Source organism: Lissotriton vulgaris, chromosome 1_2 (genome assembly GCF_964263255.1).
Source record: "Lissotriton vulgaris chromosome 1_2, aLisVul1.2, whole genome shotgun sequence".
NCBI lineage: Eukaryota > Metazoa > Chordata > Amphibia > Caudata > Salamandridae > Lissotriton > Lissotriton vulgaris.
The window spans coordinates 366,053,573-366,074,142 of NC_141686.1; the positions used below are offsets into that span (position 1 = coordinate 366,053,573).

At 42.0% G+C, this 20,570-nt stretch overlaps 1 protein-coding gene and 1 pseudogene across 2 annotated transcripts in view; one reads left to right on the forward strand and one right to left on the reverse strand.

Annotated features, from left to right (window-relative positions):
• Window positions 1–20,570, reverse strand: part of LOC147736895 (uncharacterized) — a 133,185-nt pseudogene that overhangs the window by 20,942 nt on the left and 91,673 nt on the right. The gene's annotated exons all lie outside the window — the stretch shown is intronic.
• LOC147736896 (uncharacterized) lies at window positions 5,420–8,079 on the forward strand. Its single transcript, XM_086952719.1, is given in 2 exon segments — window positions 5,420–5,708; window positions 5,711–8,079. Coding segments are annotated over 2 exon segments (2,658 nt in total).

The window sequence follows — 20,570 nt, forward strand, 5'->3', positions numbered from 1 at the left end:
ACTCCTGGTTCCTTTATCTGTCTCTTGATTCCACCACGTGGCTCTTTAATCCACCCCATTTTACATTGACGTAACTTGAAAAAGGAATTACGAGTTAGTTCAAGGGGTCACCATTGAAAATGTCTTTTCTTCATATGAAGTTGCTTAGCTTATATTTAAACTAAACTTTGAATCAAACTATAACAATACATTTCTTCTACTAATCAGAAACATTTCTAGAAAATATGTGAATCATCTTATACAATGTCAAACTTATTATGAAAAAGCATCCTTTAACGAGGGTCAACAGTAGACATTCTTGTTACATCTTTTCGTCATGATCTAATTTTAACAAAGTTCACGTGTTAGTATTTTTATAAATAAACAGAATTTAGCATTGAATTCAAGCAGTTTGGGGCCTAGTGTGTGTAAGTGTGGCAGCTGTGTACATTTTTGTCTTTTTAAACATTTATTTTTGCAAACCTGACTGGTGCTTTAGGCATTTATTTGAAAGAAAATGTCAAATTTGAACGGTCTGCAATATGTCAACAAAGTTTTGATCACATCAAATAAAGAATTAACTCTGCTCCCGCACTACAGCCTTGTGTGGAAGGATGCAATATTTTGGTGACTGTGCTGTTAGTGCATATGGCATGGGGGCTGATTTGCCACAAGTGAAGGATGGAAGGAAGTCACTGTAGGGTTTGCTTCTAGAAGGATGAAAGAATTGGAAACAAGATATTCTATAATAGATCAAATAAATGTTGGCATGTGTTTGGGGTCTTGGCAAGTTTAATCCATATCTCTGGGAAGAAAATATTGTTTACTGACAGATCACAGATCACTCTTTGATCTTTTGTCAGGAAACAAAATTAAGAAAGCCACAGCCAGATTATCAAATTATTGGAGTTCAATTTTTAGTGGGATTCACATTGTGGGAGGAAAGAGTGTTAGAACGGACTTTCTGTCTCGTTTACCAGTCGATGGAGATTTTTGTGAGATGGATGTACAGGAAGAAATTAAGGAATGTATCATTGCCAAAGTTGAAGATTTGGTCATTTGTTGATGGTATTGTGGGATCGGTTGAGGGCGGATTCTGTATTCAACGAGATTATGAATTTTGGTAAATTTGGGTCAGCAGGGAAAAAACGTGGACCTCACCTCACCTGGACACTGCTCACTGCTCAGGTACTAAGAGGCCCGCACTTTCCGTCCGAGGTCTATTGCCCTACCACAAAGGAATTCACAGTAACCATTGTGAATCGGAGGGTTAATGTCCATGGTTGTTACAGGTTGTACCGTTTCTAACCAGTTTTACTACAATTTGTTTTGGTGATGGTGGTGAATTCTATATTTCACTATTAGGAGTGCAACTATTATACGAGCAGAGGCCCTGACGAATGCCAAGGGATTAAATACCCGTTAGGCAGAAACATGTTGGCCCTTATGTAGACAGATAATTGTCACTGTCTTCTCTTGCAATGTTCTATTTTTTAATTAGGAGGCGTGTCCAGTCCGCAGAATAAAGTATTTAGAAGGAGGACATTCCATCCTATTTTAAATCACTTTCTTGTTCGTTGCACTATTTCTTCTTACTTTACCATCAAAAGATCAGTCATCATGGACAGTGTGTGTAATTGGTGGACCAAATCCTGATACAACAATAAGGTGCGGAGCTGAGTGTCCCACTGATCAGGGGACCAGCCTCATTTGCACATGGGTTTGGCCAAATGATAGGACTGATCATTGAGTCTATTTTGATGGAAACCCTTTACAATCTGTTGTGGATTAATCAGCCATTTTATGAATAATCGATGATGTACCGGTCTCCTCTATGCATGTAGTGTTAGCCTTTTTTCCTTCTTTATCCTTATTAATACGTTATGTGTGTGCGATAAAGATATTTTGAGATCTTGTTGACTCAGTATCGACAGTGTAGCCTCTCAATTTGGCTGTTAGACCCCCTGTGTTTCGTGTGTTATAAATTGGAGAAGAAGATGACAGAATTATAACTACTGGTTATTTTGAGTTGGACAACCCCTGGCCAAAGAAGTATTCAAATCCAGAAGCACTTGATGTGTAGTGCTTGGAGTTGCTGGTTCGTGGAAATCACCTGGGAACCTGATATAAAGAAGTGGATTTGAGATTAGTGATAAGTGTGTGATGACTGTGCCTTGATAGCACCAGCGGCTGCCATCGTGTTAATGAAAGAAAATATGCATCTGCGATTTGAAGGAAGGCGTGAGAATAAATTAAACTTCCACTGTGATAAATGAATTACTGCATAGAAAAGAGATTGAGATTGTCCTGCTATGCGTAAGGTTCACTGTTAAGTAAATCACTTTGACTCTTGTTAACAAGCATTGGCATAGCCAATAGGTCTCGCCTTTGGGACCTTTAAGTGATGTTTAGTTATACAGTACAATATCCTGTAGTATGTTTATCTAGGGACCTGTATTGATACTCCTATTTCTGACCCATGTCCGGTTATAATTCACTAATATCCATACAACGGCACAGAAACCCGTTTTCAGATTAAGTTATAACGCATGCTGTCACATTGAGCAAGCACTATTCCTCCAGCCCCCTAGAAAGCACACCGAGTTCTCTAAACAAACCAAGCCTCCAGCAAACCTGGGAAATCCCCGCTGCTATTGTTTTGATTTCGTCCGAGAACTCCTATAAAGAATGTAAGAACGACCAGTTCTTAATGACATCCTTATTGACGTCTTATGTCCATCCTTACGTCAAACCCGGCACCACGGTGGTGATGAGCTTGGAGCAGCGACTACTTGCCGGAGAGCCCAGCTGATGCAGAGAGCCCACGGACGCTGCCCCTCCCTTTTTGACGCGCTGAGGAAGACGCTGTCTTTCCTCTTGCCGAGGAATCCAGTTTCCAGCTTGCCCTTGCGGGTAACTGGGATACCAAGTCCTGAGAAAGAGATACCAGCCCTCCAGCCTTCTAAATCCCAGGTACTGAACTGACTAACCCCTTACAGAGAATTCTTGAGTCAGATTCTTGGCAAAACAAACTTAACTTAAACTGCTACTTACTTACTCCCTCCCATGTATTAGGCTTAGGTCAGGTACACCGGGGTAGGCGTAGTTAGAAGCACCAGTTGAGTACGATTAGTCAATGTATATATGTATGTATATCTTTTATCCATTTTAAAGTATCATATGGCTAAGAAACCATATCAATGCTTTTACAGTATTATTTTATAATCCTGCTTTTACTGTATGCACTTTACTTAACTATAAGTATTGCAATTGTAGCGATTCATTTCTCTTGTATGAGAAAAGAGACTGATCAATAAATAACACCTTTTATTGAAAACGCCCGCCTCTTCTTTTCTCTACAATCTGGTGAAACTAAGTATGCACGTATTGACTGAGTAAAATAGCTGTCTTTTGTTTTCACACGACACTAGAGATATACTCTTGATCAGGGAGAGCAAAGTTGTCATGTTCTATGGTTGTCAGAAACTAAATCCCTTCTTGTCTATCCAGGGAGGTTAAACTCCTCCTCTCCTATTCGAGAAAGTTTCTAGTGAACTCTGAGCTAGCTGGCACACAAAACTTAAGTCTAATATCGTCAGTAGAAGACCTAGTTCACCTCTGTCCTACGTCTATACTATTGAAGATATTATTCCAATGCGCAGAGCCTATTGGGATAATAGGAACTACACTACATGGCGCCCAACGGTTTGGTAAGGCGATAAATCTAACGCAAGGCATTAGAGTAACTCAGTCGTGCACTTAGTAGGAGGAGACTCCTATGTATGGTTTTTGGTTTATTCAACGTTGAAGGATACAGTGTTCCAAAATATTGTGCACCTAATCTTTGTTTCCTTGGAAACCTGAACTGCAAACAAAACTTTTCTGTCAGTAAAAATGTCAGAAAGTGATGACGAAAGGGAGGCAGCTAGACTAGCAGCTCAACTCCTAACGGAAGACACAAGTCTCCTACAAACTGACCCGGGTGCAATACTAATCCCGGTCAACATAAGAAAAACTATAACTTTAAAACTTATAGAAAATGGACTGACATCAAGAGGTGGTACAGTCATATTCGTAATTTAGGCACATGAATATCGGCAGACAGAGGTATTCTATTCATGGATAAACTTTCCAGCAGCAAACGCTGTAACAAAGGAGTTCCACTATTACAAGATAGAGGAACCTCCGGAAGAGTACACTCCTTTCGAGGAGGTGGAAATACCATTAAAATACCAAGAGCATCTCCTCTGGTTTAAAGGCGCCCTAAAACATAATAATCACATCACCAGGCTCGGTCCACTAGGTAGACCAGGAGCAACGTGGCCGGTTCTAGCCAGCTACACACCACATCCAGACATTGAGAAAATGTCTATACCAGAACTTTTAACACAGCTTAAAATACTGTTTAAAATACATAGACAACTAGTCCAATATGTAATGCGGACTTCAACAGTCCAACCAACTATTAATGTTCCACAGCTGACCCCTCATCAGGGGAACACAAATAAAATCACACCACAGAACATACCGTCCTGTCTAGGCAAAGTACCCATTAAACGGGAACAAATTGTTCCATTCTGGTTAGTACAAAAAATAACTCAAATAGAGGCAGTATTTCCAGATACTACCCCTGTTGAGAAACACAGAATTCTGACTATCTGTCTTCCAATGGGGATCGCACCACATGTGGAGGACTGTGACACTTGGGGCACAGTCTTTGCTTCCATTTACACAAAAACACATGGTGTTCCGTCCATGGCGGTAATACCCGATGTGCTAAAACAGATTCAAAATGAATACGGTCCAGAACCTGCTTTAACTCTGGGTATGAAATTACTGAAAGACTTCAAGCAGGTCTCAGCTTTATTGTTATCCAACATAAAAGGGGAAGCAGCATCTGTGGCGATCCGCCAGAAGTTGAAGGAAACAGATATAGCAGACCAACCATTTGAACTTGCCAGAATCATAGAAAAATCCTATGAAGAACTAGGTAGAGATAGTTTGGGTGGGAAACCAGTGAAACCCCAACTAACTGAAAATCCTGAAAAGGTATTTATTAAAAATAATCTAAACACTCCAAAAAAGAACTGGGATGGAAACAAAAAATCCACTCCCAAAGAAAAAAGATTCCAGTCCAGAGGAAGGTCTCCTCGGCGGAGAGAAAAATCTCCGGACCAAGGACACAAGTCTCCCCAGAGGGAGCCCTCTGAGAAAAGATACAGCCTGAGAAATAGGGATAATTTGAAGAAACCTGATAGATATCAAGATATTGATACACGTCCCTCTCGATCTTTTCAGACTTCCTCGCAGAAATCGGAAAGAAGAGGACGGTCAGAACACAGGGAAGAGCACGTCAAGTCCAAAGACAAAGAACCTGCTCAACAAAGTAAAAAGTTACAATTTCCAAAGAAGAAGGTACCCAGTATTAAAGTAATCAAACATGCCGAGGATACTGAGGACACAGCTGAAAAACGGAGAGTGGGCTCAGACAATGCTAGACAGCGCAGCAGAAGTGAGCATGGCTCGCAAGATCCTGATGAATCATCTGGAGACAGTGGACACGAATGAATACATTCAGGTGGAAACTGCAGATACCAGAGTTAGCAAACCTCATAAAATATATGAAATAACATTGCGTATAGAGGGAGATAAGACTAGGAAAATAAGGGGTCTATTTTGGGATAATCTCTCCAAAGGCTATGACATCCTTTTAGCTGAAAAAGACTGGCCACGGAGTTTGTCAGGGAGTGCCCTCATGGCGAAGAAATGATTATGCCTGCCTTCTCAAATCATATTCCAATTCATAAAAAATATACACTTGCAAGAAAGTGGGCAGTAGGCCAAGCTCCTGCAATTTATAAAAACCATGTGGGATGGGATGAGGACTCTCCTCCTCACAAAATCCAGTTAAAATCTCAACCAACTGCACAGAGGCAGTACCCAATTAAGCAAGAAGCTAAAAAACAGGTCAGGGAGATCTTAGATCAACTTGAATACCAGGGGGTGATTGAAACTTGCACCTCACAAATGAACAATCCTTTGTTTCCTGTCTCCAAACCAGATGATTCATATCGTCTAGTTTTGGACTACAGACACCTAAACTCATGTTGCAAAACTTTTGCAGTACAAAACTCACACAGTGCAGCACTAATGAATACCATAGTGCGCAAAAAATACAAAACAACATTAGACATCTCAAATGGATTCTTTTGTCAAAATATAGCACCTGAAAGCAGATATTTGACCGCTTTCTCAATAAATGGCTCGCGGAAAAATTTCTGTCGTTTGCCACAGGGGTTCAAGAACAGCCCAGGATTATTCTCAGCGAGAGTAACAGAGTTACTACAAATATATGATGATGAGGCATTATCTTATGTCGATGACATCTATCTAACAGATGATGACTTGGATACTCACTTGAAAAGAGTGAACACCATAATACTTGGGTTCGCAGCAGAGGGTTACAAATTCAACTTCAAAAAGTCAAGAATTGCCCATCTAACTGTCCTGTTTTTAGGATATGAATTATCAAGTGAAGGCAAAAGCCTGGCTGACAATTTCCTAGAGAAATGTGCTGTTATCCAAGCACCAAGAACGCTGAAAAACTTACAATCAATTCTAGGTTTCCTGAATTTCGGAAGAACTTACATTCTAAATTATGCAGAGAGGGTTAAACCTCTCTATGACCTAATAAAACCAGATTTTAAAAGAATCAATTGGACTCAAAAACACACAGAAATTTTGAGATCTTTACAAACAGACATGTTAGTTAAAACAAAACTGCAAACGCGCGATAACACACGCAACCTTGTAATCCGAGTCATCTCAGGAAGATGCAGATTCACATACCTAACCTCTAATGAGGGAGAAACGGTACCAATAGCATACAAATCTCATTTGTACACAGAAGCTGAAAAAACGTTCAGCATTAAGGAAAACATTGTTCATGCGGTTCAAACAGCTGTAGCAAGAGAAAAAGACCAAGCTGACGGCAGCCGTATTACAGTCAGAACAGCAGAATCAGCTTTTGAGGCATTAACAAGCCCATGTAATTTACCTACTATGGCATTAAATCCAAAATGGATACAATGGGAAAATTCTCTTGCTACAGACAAAGTGAAATACTATTTTGATCCGGAAATGAAAAAATTAAAAAATCTAGAATATGAAAGAGAATATCCTCTGCCAATCGACATTCTGCCCATACGACAGTACGCCTGTGTAATATATACAGACGGACATGCTCAACCCTCAGTTTGGGGAAAGCAAGCCTACAACGCCACATGCGAGATTGTAAAAGACGTGTGGCGCGGAGGTAAATTGAGACCTCTGTTAACGAAAACACACTCAGTGGAAAATAATTCAGAACAACAAACTGAAATAATAGCATTAAAAATGGCGCTAGATAATGCCGATCGCGAATTCCCGACACTAATAGTGTGCGATTCGTATTACTGCGTCAAATCATACAATAACGATTTACAGAAATGGATTCAAAACGGTTACAAAGATGACACAGGTGCCACAATCAAGCAAAAATCGCTTTGGGAACAAATAGTTCTTTTACAGAAAGAACTACCAAAGACTCACGTGATAGACTCAGTGAGTCATCAGCGTGATGGCGTTCACGCTGCAGGGAATTCATTGGCTGAGACAGCCACAGCGGAAGCAACTAAATCGGCTTCCGTAGCTACAAAAAAGCGTTCAGAAAAATACATTGACGGGGAAACAATGCTGGTGGTGAAAACGTCATCAAAAGGCGACTACTCAGCGCTACCCATCAACTATCCACTCAATTGTACATACATAATCGATGCAAACTCCGTTTCTTTTGCTCTAATCCCTGGAGTGGGGGATAGAGTAATTCCAAACACGAACAGGAGAGTCTTGTTAATAGCAGACGCACATATGGGTGAGGGTCTTAGACACCTTAAGCTTAAGGATTCTCTGGAAGAATTACAATCAATATACTGGTGGCCAGGAATGAGCCTGCAACATCACATATTTGCAAAAAACTGCCCAGACGGCAACAGAGATCGCAGTTGCGAGCGAGACGGTATATTACCATGGCGTTTCGCTCAAGATGGGATTAAACAATAAATATAAATAAAAAAACCCCAGTATAAATAATGCGTCATATTAACATGTAGAGACTATTTTCACTTATAATGTAGACCCCCAGCTCTCGGCTGACGTCTGAACTGTTATGAAAAGATTTGCGAGTCTATAATGGCATATACGCTAGGAGCATGCTACATTCTGACCAATGTCTTGCCTTTAGCTCTCGAGCTTATGGGGGGGGCATGGCCAGCATGGGCATTGCATTGCGGGACTCTTCTCACTTCCTTCCTGAGGGAAACGGGATGGTGTAAAGAAAAAACCAAGGCATAGAGCAATCTATAATGGTAAAGGTATTAGGTTCTGGAGCTGGGTGGGTCAAACATTTAATAAGTGTCCAACGTAGTCTTAATAATCTGCCAAGAAATTCTCTGAGAGGTCTCAGTCCGTATGAACTATTGTTTGGGACTAGAATGTTGATCCAGGACCTCGATAGTCAAACTTCAGTGGTGAAAGAAAAATGCTTTGATATCAAAGATTGTTTGGCTATTTTACAGGACTTAAACGAAAAAAGAAAAGACCTGAGCAACATAAAGTTGAAACAACAGCCAGCAACCGCTGAAGAGAAACCACCTGTCCCAGCAAGGCCTGTCTGGATTCCAAAAATCGGGGATCTGGTCAGAGAGAAGATCGCGGTAAAGAAGGAATTTGGGCCTTCTTACAGAAAAGCAGTACCTGTCTTGGCTATCAACGGGACAAGATCAGTAGTATTACCGCCCCTTGCTGGTAAAAAGGAGAACCGAGTTGTATCCATCGACCTGGTTAAACCACAATCATGTGGCCGATAATAAGTAGTAGGCCAAGTGGACTCCCAAGAAGTAGTAGAACACCAAAGTTTGCTACAAACACAGAGGTTCAAACTGAGAGACTAATCACATTTGATAAACCTACAGTGAATCAACAAGGACTATGCAACAAAGCCATGGAACTTAAACCTCTTGAAACCCATATCCAAACCGTACATCAAGAAACACCAATCTACAATGATGTAACTACTGACTATGCTAATGAAACAAAGCAAATTCCTAAAGCAAAAAGGAATCCAGAAGCAATTGAAACAATTGACAGAACAGCATCAGGCTACTTCATCAACTTCGAAGATTTTTCTGAGGATCGAAGTGAACCTGAGGAAAAGCCAACAACATCAAAAACTTTTAAAGACAAAGCAAAGGAACTCATTCATCAACTACAAGAAACCTATCTGATTTCTCCATGGATTGAATTTTGGGTGGCACAAGGTATATTTGTCCTCATACTTTGGCTCATCATGGTACTATGCTTGGGACATTTTATTGAGGGAAATATGTTACAATGGACACAGCAAGTCAGAAAATCAACTTGGTCCTGAAACCACACAAGTCTTCACACATCGAGAAAAGAGAACTTTCTTCAGTAAACTTCACAGCCAATCCTATACCCGGTGGGGTAGCATGGGACAAAACTGATTACGAAATCTATGGCCCGGTCGAGCTCCTGAAGTATCCTCATCAATTCAAGATTTCATTAAGTGACTTTGTAAAACCAAGCACATTCGCTGATGATTGGGACTTTGAAAGTATTAATGATATGATGTCTGATCTAGTGATGTCTGCTAAATTTACAGAACATGATTATTTGCAAGGTTCATCTAATTATGACCAGATGTATTGTTACAACCACTATGGTAACCATTATCTGCATAAATCTGCTCAACCTAGAAATGTTTTTAATTTTAATCAATGGGAACATTGTGCAACTCCACCAAAAGGCAGTTCAAAAACATTTTATGATACATTTTCATACTTCTCAGGGTTTAACACAAGTAATGCAGAAACATTTTATTTTAGAATGTTAAATAAAACAGGAATGAAAACCATGCTTACGAACACAAAATGAATCTATTCAGAGAAATTTTTTGAAAAAATGAAAACATTCGGTTTTGATTTCTGGAACAATAATATTGAAACGAAAACAATCTGAGGTACAAAAGATTGGCAAGTGCAAGGTATAGAATCATTATTTAGAGCCTGCATGATCCCAGAACAAATTATATTTTTGAATGATACAATTCAACAGACTACCTGTCTTGGCCTAGCCAAAATTAAAGACTTGAACAAACCGTCTATTCCAAAACCAACACCTGACAGTAATTGCACTACAGATGTTGAAATAGACGTATCCCATATTTTAAACCAAAACAGAACACATCCTGATTGGAAAAAATGGTTGATCTGGCCCACAGACACAAATAACTGTCAAGATAGAATCATGAACAAAATACAGGGGTTCACATCGACCAGGCCAGACCCTAGATACTCCCAGAGACAACATCCAGGGATTGTAACTACTTACAGTGTAGGGAAACTCTGCCTCGAATGGCTACATACATCCACACTGGTAGAAATTAAGCAACACTTGACTTTACTTAAAGAAGGTGCTGATTTGCGTGATTTCATTATGGGACCACGCAAACAGCGTCAAAAACGTTTCATAGCGGCCTCTATATATGCAGCTTACAACGAAGCTTGGAAAGAAACTCAAATTGAGACAGCAGAGAAAATACGGGAAATTGACTGTGTTAATTTGGAAAAATCACTTTCTGTTGTAGACAATGGGTTAATGACTCTGTCTTCCAGAATATATTCACTGGACAGTATTGTATCATCTGCAATCGATATAATAGAGCAAGACTTACTGATGTTGCAACACGGTCAGTCCCAACTGCATTCTATTGTACAGCTTGGCTGGACGTTACAAAATCTCCGTTCAGGCTACGTGCCTTGGCGTTTAATCAACACAACGTCATTATTCAGTATCTTTAACCTTACTGATACACAAATCAGCTTGGCACAAAAGGGTGCAGAGTATACAATTCTGAGCATTGAAAAACATGAGAGATTACCATTGACAATGTCAGAACGACCTGTCATTGAATGGATAATACATGGGATAATAACTATTCCGATAACGACTTTCCAATTTCGATACTGCCAAAAATATATACAGGCAGGCCAGTATGAAAGGTTGGGTAACGGATACATTAAGTCAACATGGAACTTACCTTATACACACACATGTTACAGTAATAAAGGACAGAGTGTATTTCTTAGTGGTAATAATTGTGCAAAATCGCTAAGTGGTATACTTCTGTGTCAGGGTATAAGTTTACATGGGGCCTGTGAGGGGACTTCAAATAACCTTTCATGTCACCAGCTCGGCACACCTGCAACGCAAATAGAACCATTCTTTAGACGGCTTTCTAACGGGAGTTACATTCTAATTGTGGATCACAGATGTTGTGGCTTGCTGCCAGGAAAACCTTATCTAGTAAGTGTGAGCTCCATGATCACTTGCTGTGAAAGAGTATTGTTTCCGAATGACACTCCAGACAGGGAGGGAAAAATTTGGCCCAGTTTGAATATCTCTTCTATTCGAATTGATACTTTAAGCAGAATGAAGACTGTGCTCCTACAGACGCCAGTTCACTTGACGTCATCAAAAGAAACGTATGATCTCCAAGTTGCAAGGACAACGGGAGAGATACATGCATTGTTATCAACAAATTGCCCCCTACACTTTGCAGAAATGCTAAACGAAATCTTAAATATTTCTGATACAAATGGTATCGCGAGTGTATTTAAGACCGTTTTTTCGGGACTGTTAACACCATTCAAAGCAGTCCTGGGTATTTTTCCTAATTTCGTCCATTCTGTCTTGGGCGGACTTCCACTCCTGTTGGGACTAGTAGCAGGCATCCTATTTTTGCTACTCTTGCTTCATTATGGCAAGCCATGTCACAGACAAGACTCCAGCAACAATGGAAGAAACGATCCTAGCTATACGCTATCGGGACCGCATAACTAAAGTCCTTGGATTAGCCCGGCTAAGAGATCTGAATATGACCTGGTTTCTTTCGTTCAGACCCATATGGCAGGATAGTGTCTTACCTGTATTGAGATGCATGCTATGCGGCGAAGAATGCGTGTTGGACACCTGTCTTACACTACAATCAGATGTACCATTGGATGCAGATACTTTGTTGGGTCCAGTAAAGGCTCATGCATTGTGCTGTCCCCAGCGGCTACCTATCCTGATGACGGCATTCGTGGAGACTTCACCACTACGATTGAAGGGTAGGGAAGTACAGGATGAGAGCAGCATCAACCAGGTACGACCTTCTGTAAGCAATGCTGATCGAAACATCACTGAAAGCGAACATGCGCATGACTGCATGGTAGCGACATTTTCGAACTTTCACCTGAGGCGGTAGACTGTTTTTTTGAGAGTCTGTCTGAAATGATGTTTTCACCGGAACAGAGAGAGTGACTTTAAGCAAACGTGCACACACCATTCCCTGAACTCTGAATTTGGCCTTCAGCTTTAAAAAACAAAACTACTGAGAACTTTTTTTCCTTCTTCCCCTGAAAACGAAAACTTTTTTTCCCAAATCCAAAATATTTTGGCACTTATCTTCTGCTTAAAGTAAAACTATTCTTAGAGAACAGAGCTATTTTTAGGAACTCTAGAGACATTACATTACCTCAACCTCTGGCTTATTTACAAGTAATTGTATTTATATGTGATGAAGTGGTCTCGCACTTTCTCTTCTGTATTAAGAGCCATTTCATGTGTTACTTTCGCAAATCATTCATGCTGATATAAATGTGCATCTTTTCTTGAATGATTACACTGCTTGAATGCATACAGTACCTATACTCATTTTCGTGTATTTCGCAATGCCATTTTTCAAATGCAAAAAATGTATTTTGGGGTGGTTCGGTATACACATGCACTATTAGTTATGTTTACTATTGCTTAGGTTAGTAAATATGGACATAAATGCGTGGAGTGGGTGGAGTATGTTTATCTAGGGACCTGTATCGATACTCCTATTTCTGACCCTTGTCCGGTTATAATTCACTAATATCCATACAACGGCACAGAAACCCGTTTTCAGATTAAGTCATAGCGCATGCTGTCACATTGAGCAAGCACTATTCCTCCAGCCCCCTAGAAAGCACACCGAGTTCTCTAAACAAACCAAGCCTCCAGCAAACCTGAGAAATCCCCGCTGCTATTGTTTTGATTTCGTCCGAGAACTCCTATAAAGAATGTAAGAACGACCAGTTCTTCATGACATCCTTATTGACGTCTTATGTCCATCCTTACGTCAAACCCGGCACCTTTCAGGTATAAATATACCGACGCTACCCTAAGCAAAGACACGGTGGTGATGAGCTTGGAGCAGCCACTACTTGCCGGAGAGCCCAGCTGATGCAGAGAGCCCACGGACGCTGCCCCTCCCTTTTTGACGCGTTGAGGAAGACGCTGTCTTTCCACTTGCCGAGGAATCCAGCCTCCAGCATTTCCAGCTTGCCCTTGCGGGTAACTGGGATACCGAGTCCTGAGAAAGAGATACCAGCCCTCCAGCCTTCTAAATCCCAGGTACTGAACTGACTAACCCCTTACAGAGAATTCTTGAGTCAGATTCTTGGCAAAACCAACTTAACTTAAACTGCTACTTACTTACTCCCTCCCATGTATTAGGCTTAGGTCAGGTACACTTGGGTAGGCGTAGTTAGAAGCACCAGTTGAGTACGATTAGTCAATGTATATATGTATGTATATCTTTTATCCATTTTAAAGTATCATATGGCTAAGAAACCATATCAATGCTTTTACAGTATTATTTTATAATCCTGCTTTTACTGTATGCACTTTACTTAACTATAAGTATTGCAATTGTAGCGATTCATTTCTCTTGTATGAGAAAAGAGACTGATCAATAAATAACACCTTTTATTGAAAATGCCCGCCTCTTCTTTTCTCTACAATCTGGTGAAACTAAGTATGCACGTATTGACTGAGTAAAATAGCTGTCTTTTCTTTTCACACGACTCTAGAGATATACTCTTGATCAGGGAGAGCAAAGTTGTCATGTTCTATGGTTGTCAGAAACGAAATCCCTTCTTGTCTATCCAGGGAGGTTAAACTCCTCCTTGCCTATTCGAGAAAGTTTCTAGTGAACTCTGAGCTAGCTGGCACACAAAACTTAAGTCTAATATCGTCAGTAGAAGACCTAGTTAACCTCTGTCCTACGTCTATACTATTGAAGATATTATTCCAATGCGCAGAGCCTATTGGGATAATAGGAACTACACTACAATCCTTGGTGCAACAACATCAACTGTTGCATGGCTAAACACTTATAAGGTCCCAAAGGCTAGACCTATTAGCTATGCCAATGCTTGTTAGCTTTGCTGTTAATGGCAAAGCAAACGTGCAGCTGCAGCGTTACAAATGCATTCAAACAACAGCGTGTGGAGATAAAGCAAACACTGTCAACACTGTTCATCACTGTTGATTTTTACAATTGTAACTCAGGATAGTTATCGTTGTGAGCCCATATGTATTCTTTGTAGGCGCTTGTTGGTTGGAATAAATACCAGTTATTATAATTATACTAGTATGTTTTGTTGCGCTTTTACCAAAGCAGTACCGTCAATGGGCATTAAAATACATCTACCATAATAAACACCCTATCAATTACACCAATCTCTAAAATAGATGTTTAAGTTCTATACCACTTGCATTACCGCTAGATAAAAAATGCAGTTACCCACAAACCCCACTTTTTGTCTTGAGACAAGCATTTCTGGATATATAAACACATTCTCCTCAATGTAGTTTGTGACGTTCAACACACAGCGCCCAGAGATCCCCTTGTCAAACACGCAGAGCTTGGTGCACGCCGTGTGTTAACCACGCAGTAAACCCATATTTTAAACAAGCCACGCTCAGTGCACCCGTGTGTTAACCATGCACCGTTCAGTGTGTTAAACTCTTGTTTTCAGAGCACCTCGTCATTTCAAGACACAGCGCCCAGAGCTCCCCTTGTCAAAAACGCAGCGCTTGGTGCACGCCTTGTGTTAAATACGCTGCGTTCAGTGGACCCCCTGTGTCTAACAGGCAGCGCTCAGTGCACTCACGCTGCACTAGCTGCACCCAGTGTTTGCGCTCAGTGCACCTTGTGGTTAAACACGCAGCGCTCAGACCACCAGTGCATCAAGGCGCTGCCCTCAGTGTGAGGTTCCGTGAATTCCGGACCCGTTTCATAAATATCATCGTATCATGACGATTTTGGTATCAGCAGACCGAAAATGGCGAGTATAACATATACGAGTGTTTTCGTCATGTTCGAGTGACGAGATCACCATGAAATCAGAGATTCCGTTTTGAACCCTCGGGTTCTATTTTGTGCACGGCAGCCATTTTGTGGTTGCCCTCACATAGGCCGATGACTAAGGCCGAACGAGTCTTTGGGACACGTACACCTTTAGCTGACTTCTGTGTGACCTGGGCAAGCTGACTCCGTTGCCCGAAGCCAAAACTGTTGGGCCAGTTCCTTTCCCAGGAGTCAATCGAGATTGAGGATCAAGGCACAAGACACCATAAACCCTTTATTGCACACAACTATGTCTTATCTTACTCACACCTGTCTCTGCTCCTTTCTTTATGGCCTGTTTTACGATGAGGAGGTGCCCGTTTTTATTAGGGGTCCGTCCGATTTATCTGATGGAGAGTGTTGGGCCTTGCCGGGTAATTGATGGTGCTGGACAATGAAATGTGGGTTCGTCATGCAATGCTTTTGTCGTGTACACATGGGATTGGTGTACTGTAAATAAGGAATGTTTGCCTGAAGCACAATATTTGGTATAAAAGGAGTGACTTGCTTTGTAAAGTTGAGCAGTCGCCTACGAATATACAGCCACTGTACTTCGTGGAGCCCTGTTTCTGGTTGCAGCCAATAAATTTGATCTTTGACGTCACCAAGAAGTTGCCGCGTTTCTGTAATTCTGAGACAGGTGAATCCGGAGATTTCGGGTATGTCCCCTGGCACCGCTGGGTTCTAAATAACCCGGTTCTCCATTTGGCGCCCAACGTGGGGCGACTTCAGCGGTACTGGTCCAAGCCTGAAGATCGTGAGGAGCTTCGTGTGAAAATTCTGGAGGAAGGCCAGCCACTTCATCGACCCCTGTATGTCGTCGTGGTCCGAAAGTCTTTGCTGCGAGGTTCCCCGCTTTCCGACGGCTACGAAGGACTGCTGCCCTGACTGTCGCCCTGTCTTGGAGCCTTAGACGATTTGTAGAGCGAGACGATAGACGGGTCTTCTGGTGACGTCATCGATACCTCAGTTAAGTATGAGTGGAGCGTCTCCCACTCCTTAGTTTTGGGTATCCCCTAGGGATCTTTGATTTGGAACTTGCAAGTACCAAAGCCGAGGGACTCGTGTATTCACGAGACTATCGTATTCGATAATCCTTTGAAGTTTGAAGCTAGACTAGTGAGCGAAGATGCCTGGTCTTAGCAGACTTGGAAATTTGTTTTGTTGTGGTCGAAATAGGGATTCCCGATTGGAGGACTCGTGTCCGGTTCCTCCAATTGGAACCCCAACCTATGAGCTCTATGTGAAGCACGGCGTGGGCCCTATCACGTATAATGAAGTATGGGTTAGGTACACTAGGAAAGATGGTGTCTTAAAGTGGCCCCAATATGGTAGTTTTGATGCGGAAGTTCTAGATAATTTAGAGGTTAAACTCTTTAAGAAGAAAGCCCGGCCGGCGATGTTTGACTCTTTCCGCCTATGGCGAAAGAAAGCCAAATAGAAGGAAATTAAATTAGCGAAGAGAAATAAAAGAGAAAGGGGTATCTCAATAATGCAAGCTGCCATGCAGTTTAAAGATAACGAAGAAGAACAGGCGAGTGAGCAATTGCACAGGCAACGTAAAATGGTGATTGATAAATGCTACCCAGCTCTGCCGCTTCTTCAGCAAGATGCAGCGAAGGAACTTGAGAAAGATCCTATAATGACGCATTTGTTGAGTTCGCCACCCCTTATGCGCAGAGTGCTACAGCACCTCCGCAACCTTTAGTTGTGCAACCTCCAGTTGTGCAGCTTCCAGTTATTCAACAGCCGACAGCTCCCCTTCAGTTGGCCCCTACTCCTCTGGTGCAGCCTTCTCAAGGGCCACTGACTTTGCTACCTGCTCTGCCTTTAATTCCTGCGCCTTTTTCACATTTTCTTGCTACATCCTCTACTACTGTTCCTACGTTGACCTTTTCTCAGTCCGCTTTATCTCCTGTCTTGTCGACCTCTCCTTCTGTTCAACAGAGAATGACTAACACTGTTACTAGTCTTTTGTCTCCTTTCTTTGGGTCGCATAGTACGACCCCTGATTCGGAGCGTAAACAGTTGCGTAGCCAACTGCCTGATTATCGAGAGAGAGAGAAATATTGGATCGTTTGGCGCGTAAATGGGTTACTCGTCCTTTAAGATACGATGTAGAGTCTGTTACGGATGTCTTCCGTCAATGGGAAGCACCGAAGCAGAGATATGTTTTCGATAAGGTGTGTACTTTCCTTCGTGAAGAATGGGAAGATGATGAAGTGGGACAGGCTCCGTCCGAGTTGTTCCATATACAGTCGGAGTTTGCGAAAGGTACGATTGTGGGTTCCGATGTTGAGAAAGCAGTTGCGACGTTGTTGTCGTTTAGGAGCGAGTCTCCTTCTCAGCCGCTGTTTGAGCCTGACCCATCTGTTAGGAGAAAGGTGAGACAATATCCTATGAGAGAAGTTCCTCCGGTCTGGAAGGAAGAAGTTCAGGCCAATGTTAATCTTGGGATTGTAGCTGCGCCGGCACATTTTCAGCGTGTTTGGGTACATGTTCCATGGAAGCGAGCTGAAGTTTTGGCTCTTAAGCAGACTTTACCTGACCCCCGTAAAAATCCAGCAGGATATTACAAGGAATTATCACAGACTGCAGACTCATGTGTTATGAATCTAGCCGATATAGACATGGTGTTTGGAAATGTAGTTCCACAGCCTTTATGGGGATTGATTCGTCATACGGATCATGCGCAAGAGTTAGGTGATTCATGGGTTAATATTGCTGCTGCAGATGGCCGACAAGTTGGCGGTGCTAAACCTGAGCCTTTGGTAGCAGAACTCCCTGGTAAGATCGTTACTTACATGAAGACTTTAATGCCTGCGATGCGTGTAAATTGGGATAAATTGTCTGCATGTAAGCAGAAGAAAGAGGAAACCGTGTCTGATTTCTTCATTAGGTTTGAAGAGACGTTTATCGACCACAGTGGTCAATATATGAGTACGGAAGGTGGTCAAAGGTTGTTTGTTGACAAGTTTGTGCATAATTTGCTTCCCGAATTATGTAAGAAATTGAAGGATTCAGAGAGTTCTTGGGCCGTTTCCTCTACAGCACATATATTGGCTACTGCGCAGTACTACGAAAATAGGGATAAGGACGAGAAGGATAGAGCAGACAAGAAGACTAAAGAGTTGAAGACGAAGGTGCTTTTACAGCAAGCGTATCCGCCCCGTAATAACCAGCGTGACTATCAGCAGCCTCAGCAGTTTCAGAGAAATTCGCAAAGGTTCGAGTCTCCTCAACCGCGTTTTCTGGTAGGCCAAAATCAGTGTTCATATTGTAAGGAAGAGGGTCATTTCAAGTTAGTTGCCCTATTTTGTTACAGCGTATGAATGGTGTTTCTGGTGCAAGAGGTCGAGGTGTTCCGCAAGCTCCTAGAGGTAGGGGACGTGGAGGTTTCCCCCAGAACACGCGTTCCTTTCCCCCACAAAACTCGATGAATAGTTTTGATCAGCAGAATGGTGCATCTGGTAGGACGACTCACTACTATGCTGACGACTACTATATCGAAGGTGAAAATGTGGATGATAATGATTGCTAGGACAGCCATGGACAAAGAGAGGGAGTTGTTTCAGTTCCAGTAGATCAGAGTGGGCCTTATGTTGAAGTGATTACATCAGGTGTGTCAGAGCCTTTTCTGTTGGATACTGGTGCTACGAAGAGTTCTATTATGCACTCTAAACTCCCTGGCGCACCTTTGTCTGGCTTAACGAATGTTTCAGTAGGTTTTTCTGGCACCCCAGTTAGAAACCCGATTTCTAATCCTTTGTCCCTTTCTGTTGGATCTCGTGAATTCGAAGCACCCCTTATTCTGACGACAGGTTGTGGTGAGAACTTGTTGGGATTGGATTTGTTGAAAAGATTGTACGCGACATTGTATTGTTCTCCTTCGGGAGTACAACTTACACTGGGTAAGAAAGTGGTCTCTCCGATGTATTTGTCGAAGGATAAACTTCCGACGGAATTGTCCTTCTTCCTGATATTCTTTGGGCGACTGGTCCTAACGATGTAGGTCTCCTGAAGATTCCGCCATATGTTGTGACGTTAAAAGCGAACGTTAAAATGCCACGCATTCCCCAATATAGGATCTCTAGTGATGGTGAACGAGAGTTACTAGCGATCATTTATGATTTGATTGAGAAAGATGTAATTGAAGAAACAAGAGGTAACGTTTGCAGTAGTCCTGTTCTGCCTGATCTGAAACGTACTGACTCTTCTCAGCCACCTGTTTACAGGTTTGTGATTGATCTTAGAGAGGTGAATAAGATAGTTGTGCCACAGTTTCCAGTTGTTCCTGATATCACTGCCTTATTGACTATGATTCCAGCTGCGGCCACTTGGTTCTCGGTGATCGATTTGAAGAATGCCTTCTTCAGCATCCCGATTGCCGAGGAGAGTAGAGATATTTTCGGCTTCTCTTTAGGAGGTCGAAGCTTTCGGTTTAAACGCGCTCCTCAAGGCTATTGTGAGAGTCCGTCAATATATAGTCAGACTTTGAAAATACAACTTGATGCGATTGTTTTACCTGATGGCACTGCTCTTCTTCAGTACGTCGACGATTTGTTAGTTGCTGCCGATACAGAGGAAATTTGTAAGAAAGCTACTTTATCATTGCTGCGTCATTTGTCTGATTTCCATCACAAGGTGTCTCTTTCAAAGTTACAGTATTGTCGACAAGAAGTGACCTACTTAGGTCATCTCTTATCGAAGGAGGGAAGAAGATTGACCCCAGAAAGAAATCAAGCGATTGCGAAAATGAGTATGCCAATTACACAGAGAGAAGTGCGTGCTTTTTTGGGTATGACGTCATATTGCAGACAATGGATAGCACATTTTTCTCTGCTGGCCAAACCGCTGGTGGCATTGACCTGTAAAGACACAGCGAATCTCCTCCCGTGGTCCGAAGATTGTCAGAAAAGTTTTTCCGAATTGCGTAATGCATTGTGTTCGGCTCCTGTGTTGAGTACCCCCGACTACAGTAAGCCCTTTACATTATATGTCCACGAGAGAGAGGGATGTGCGTTGTCAGTGTTGACACAGTCTTTTGGGGACAAGCAACGTCCATGCGCGTATTTCTCGTCGACTTTGGATCCGGTAGCTAGGGCATTGCCGAGTTGTTTGAGAGCCACAGCGGCAGCAGCTGTTTCTATTCGACAGTCTGCTGGTTTGGTGATGAATAATACGCTGATCGTGATGGTTCCACATGCAGTGGATACTTTGCTAAACAGAACCAAGACACAGCACTTAACTAGTGCTCGATTGTCAGGTT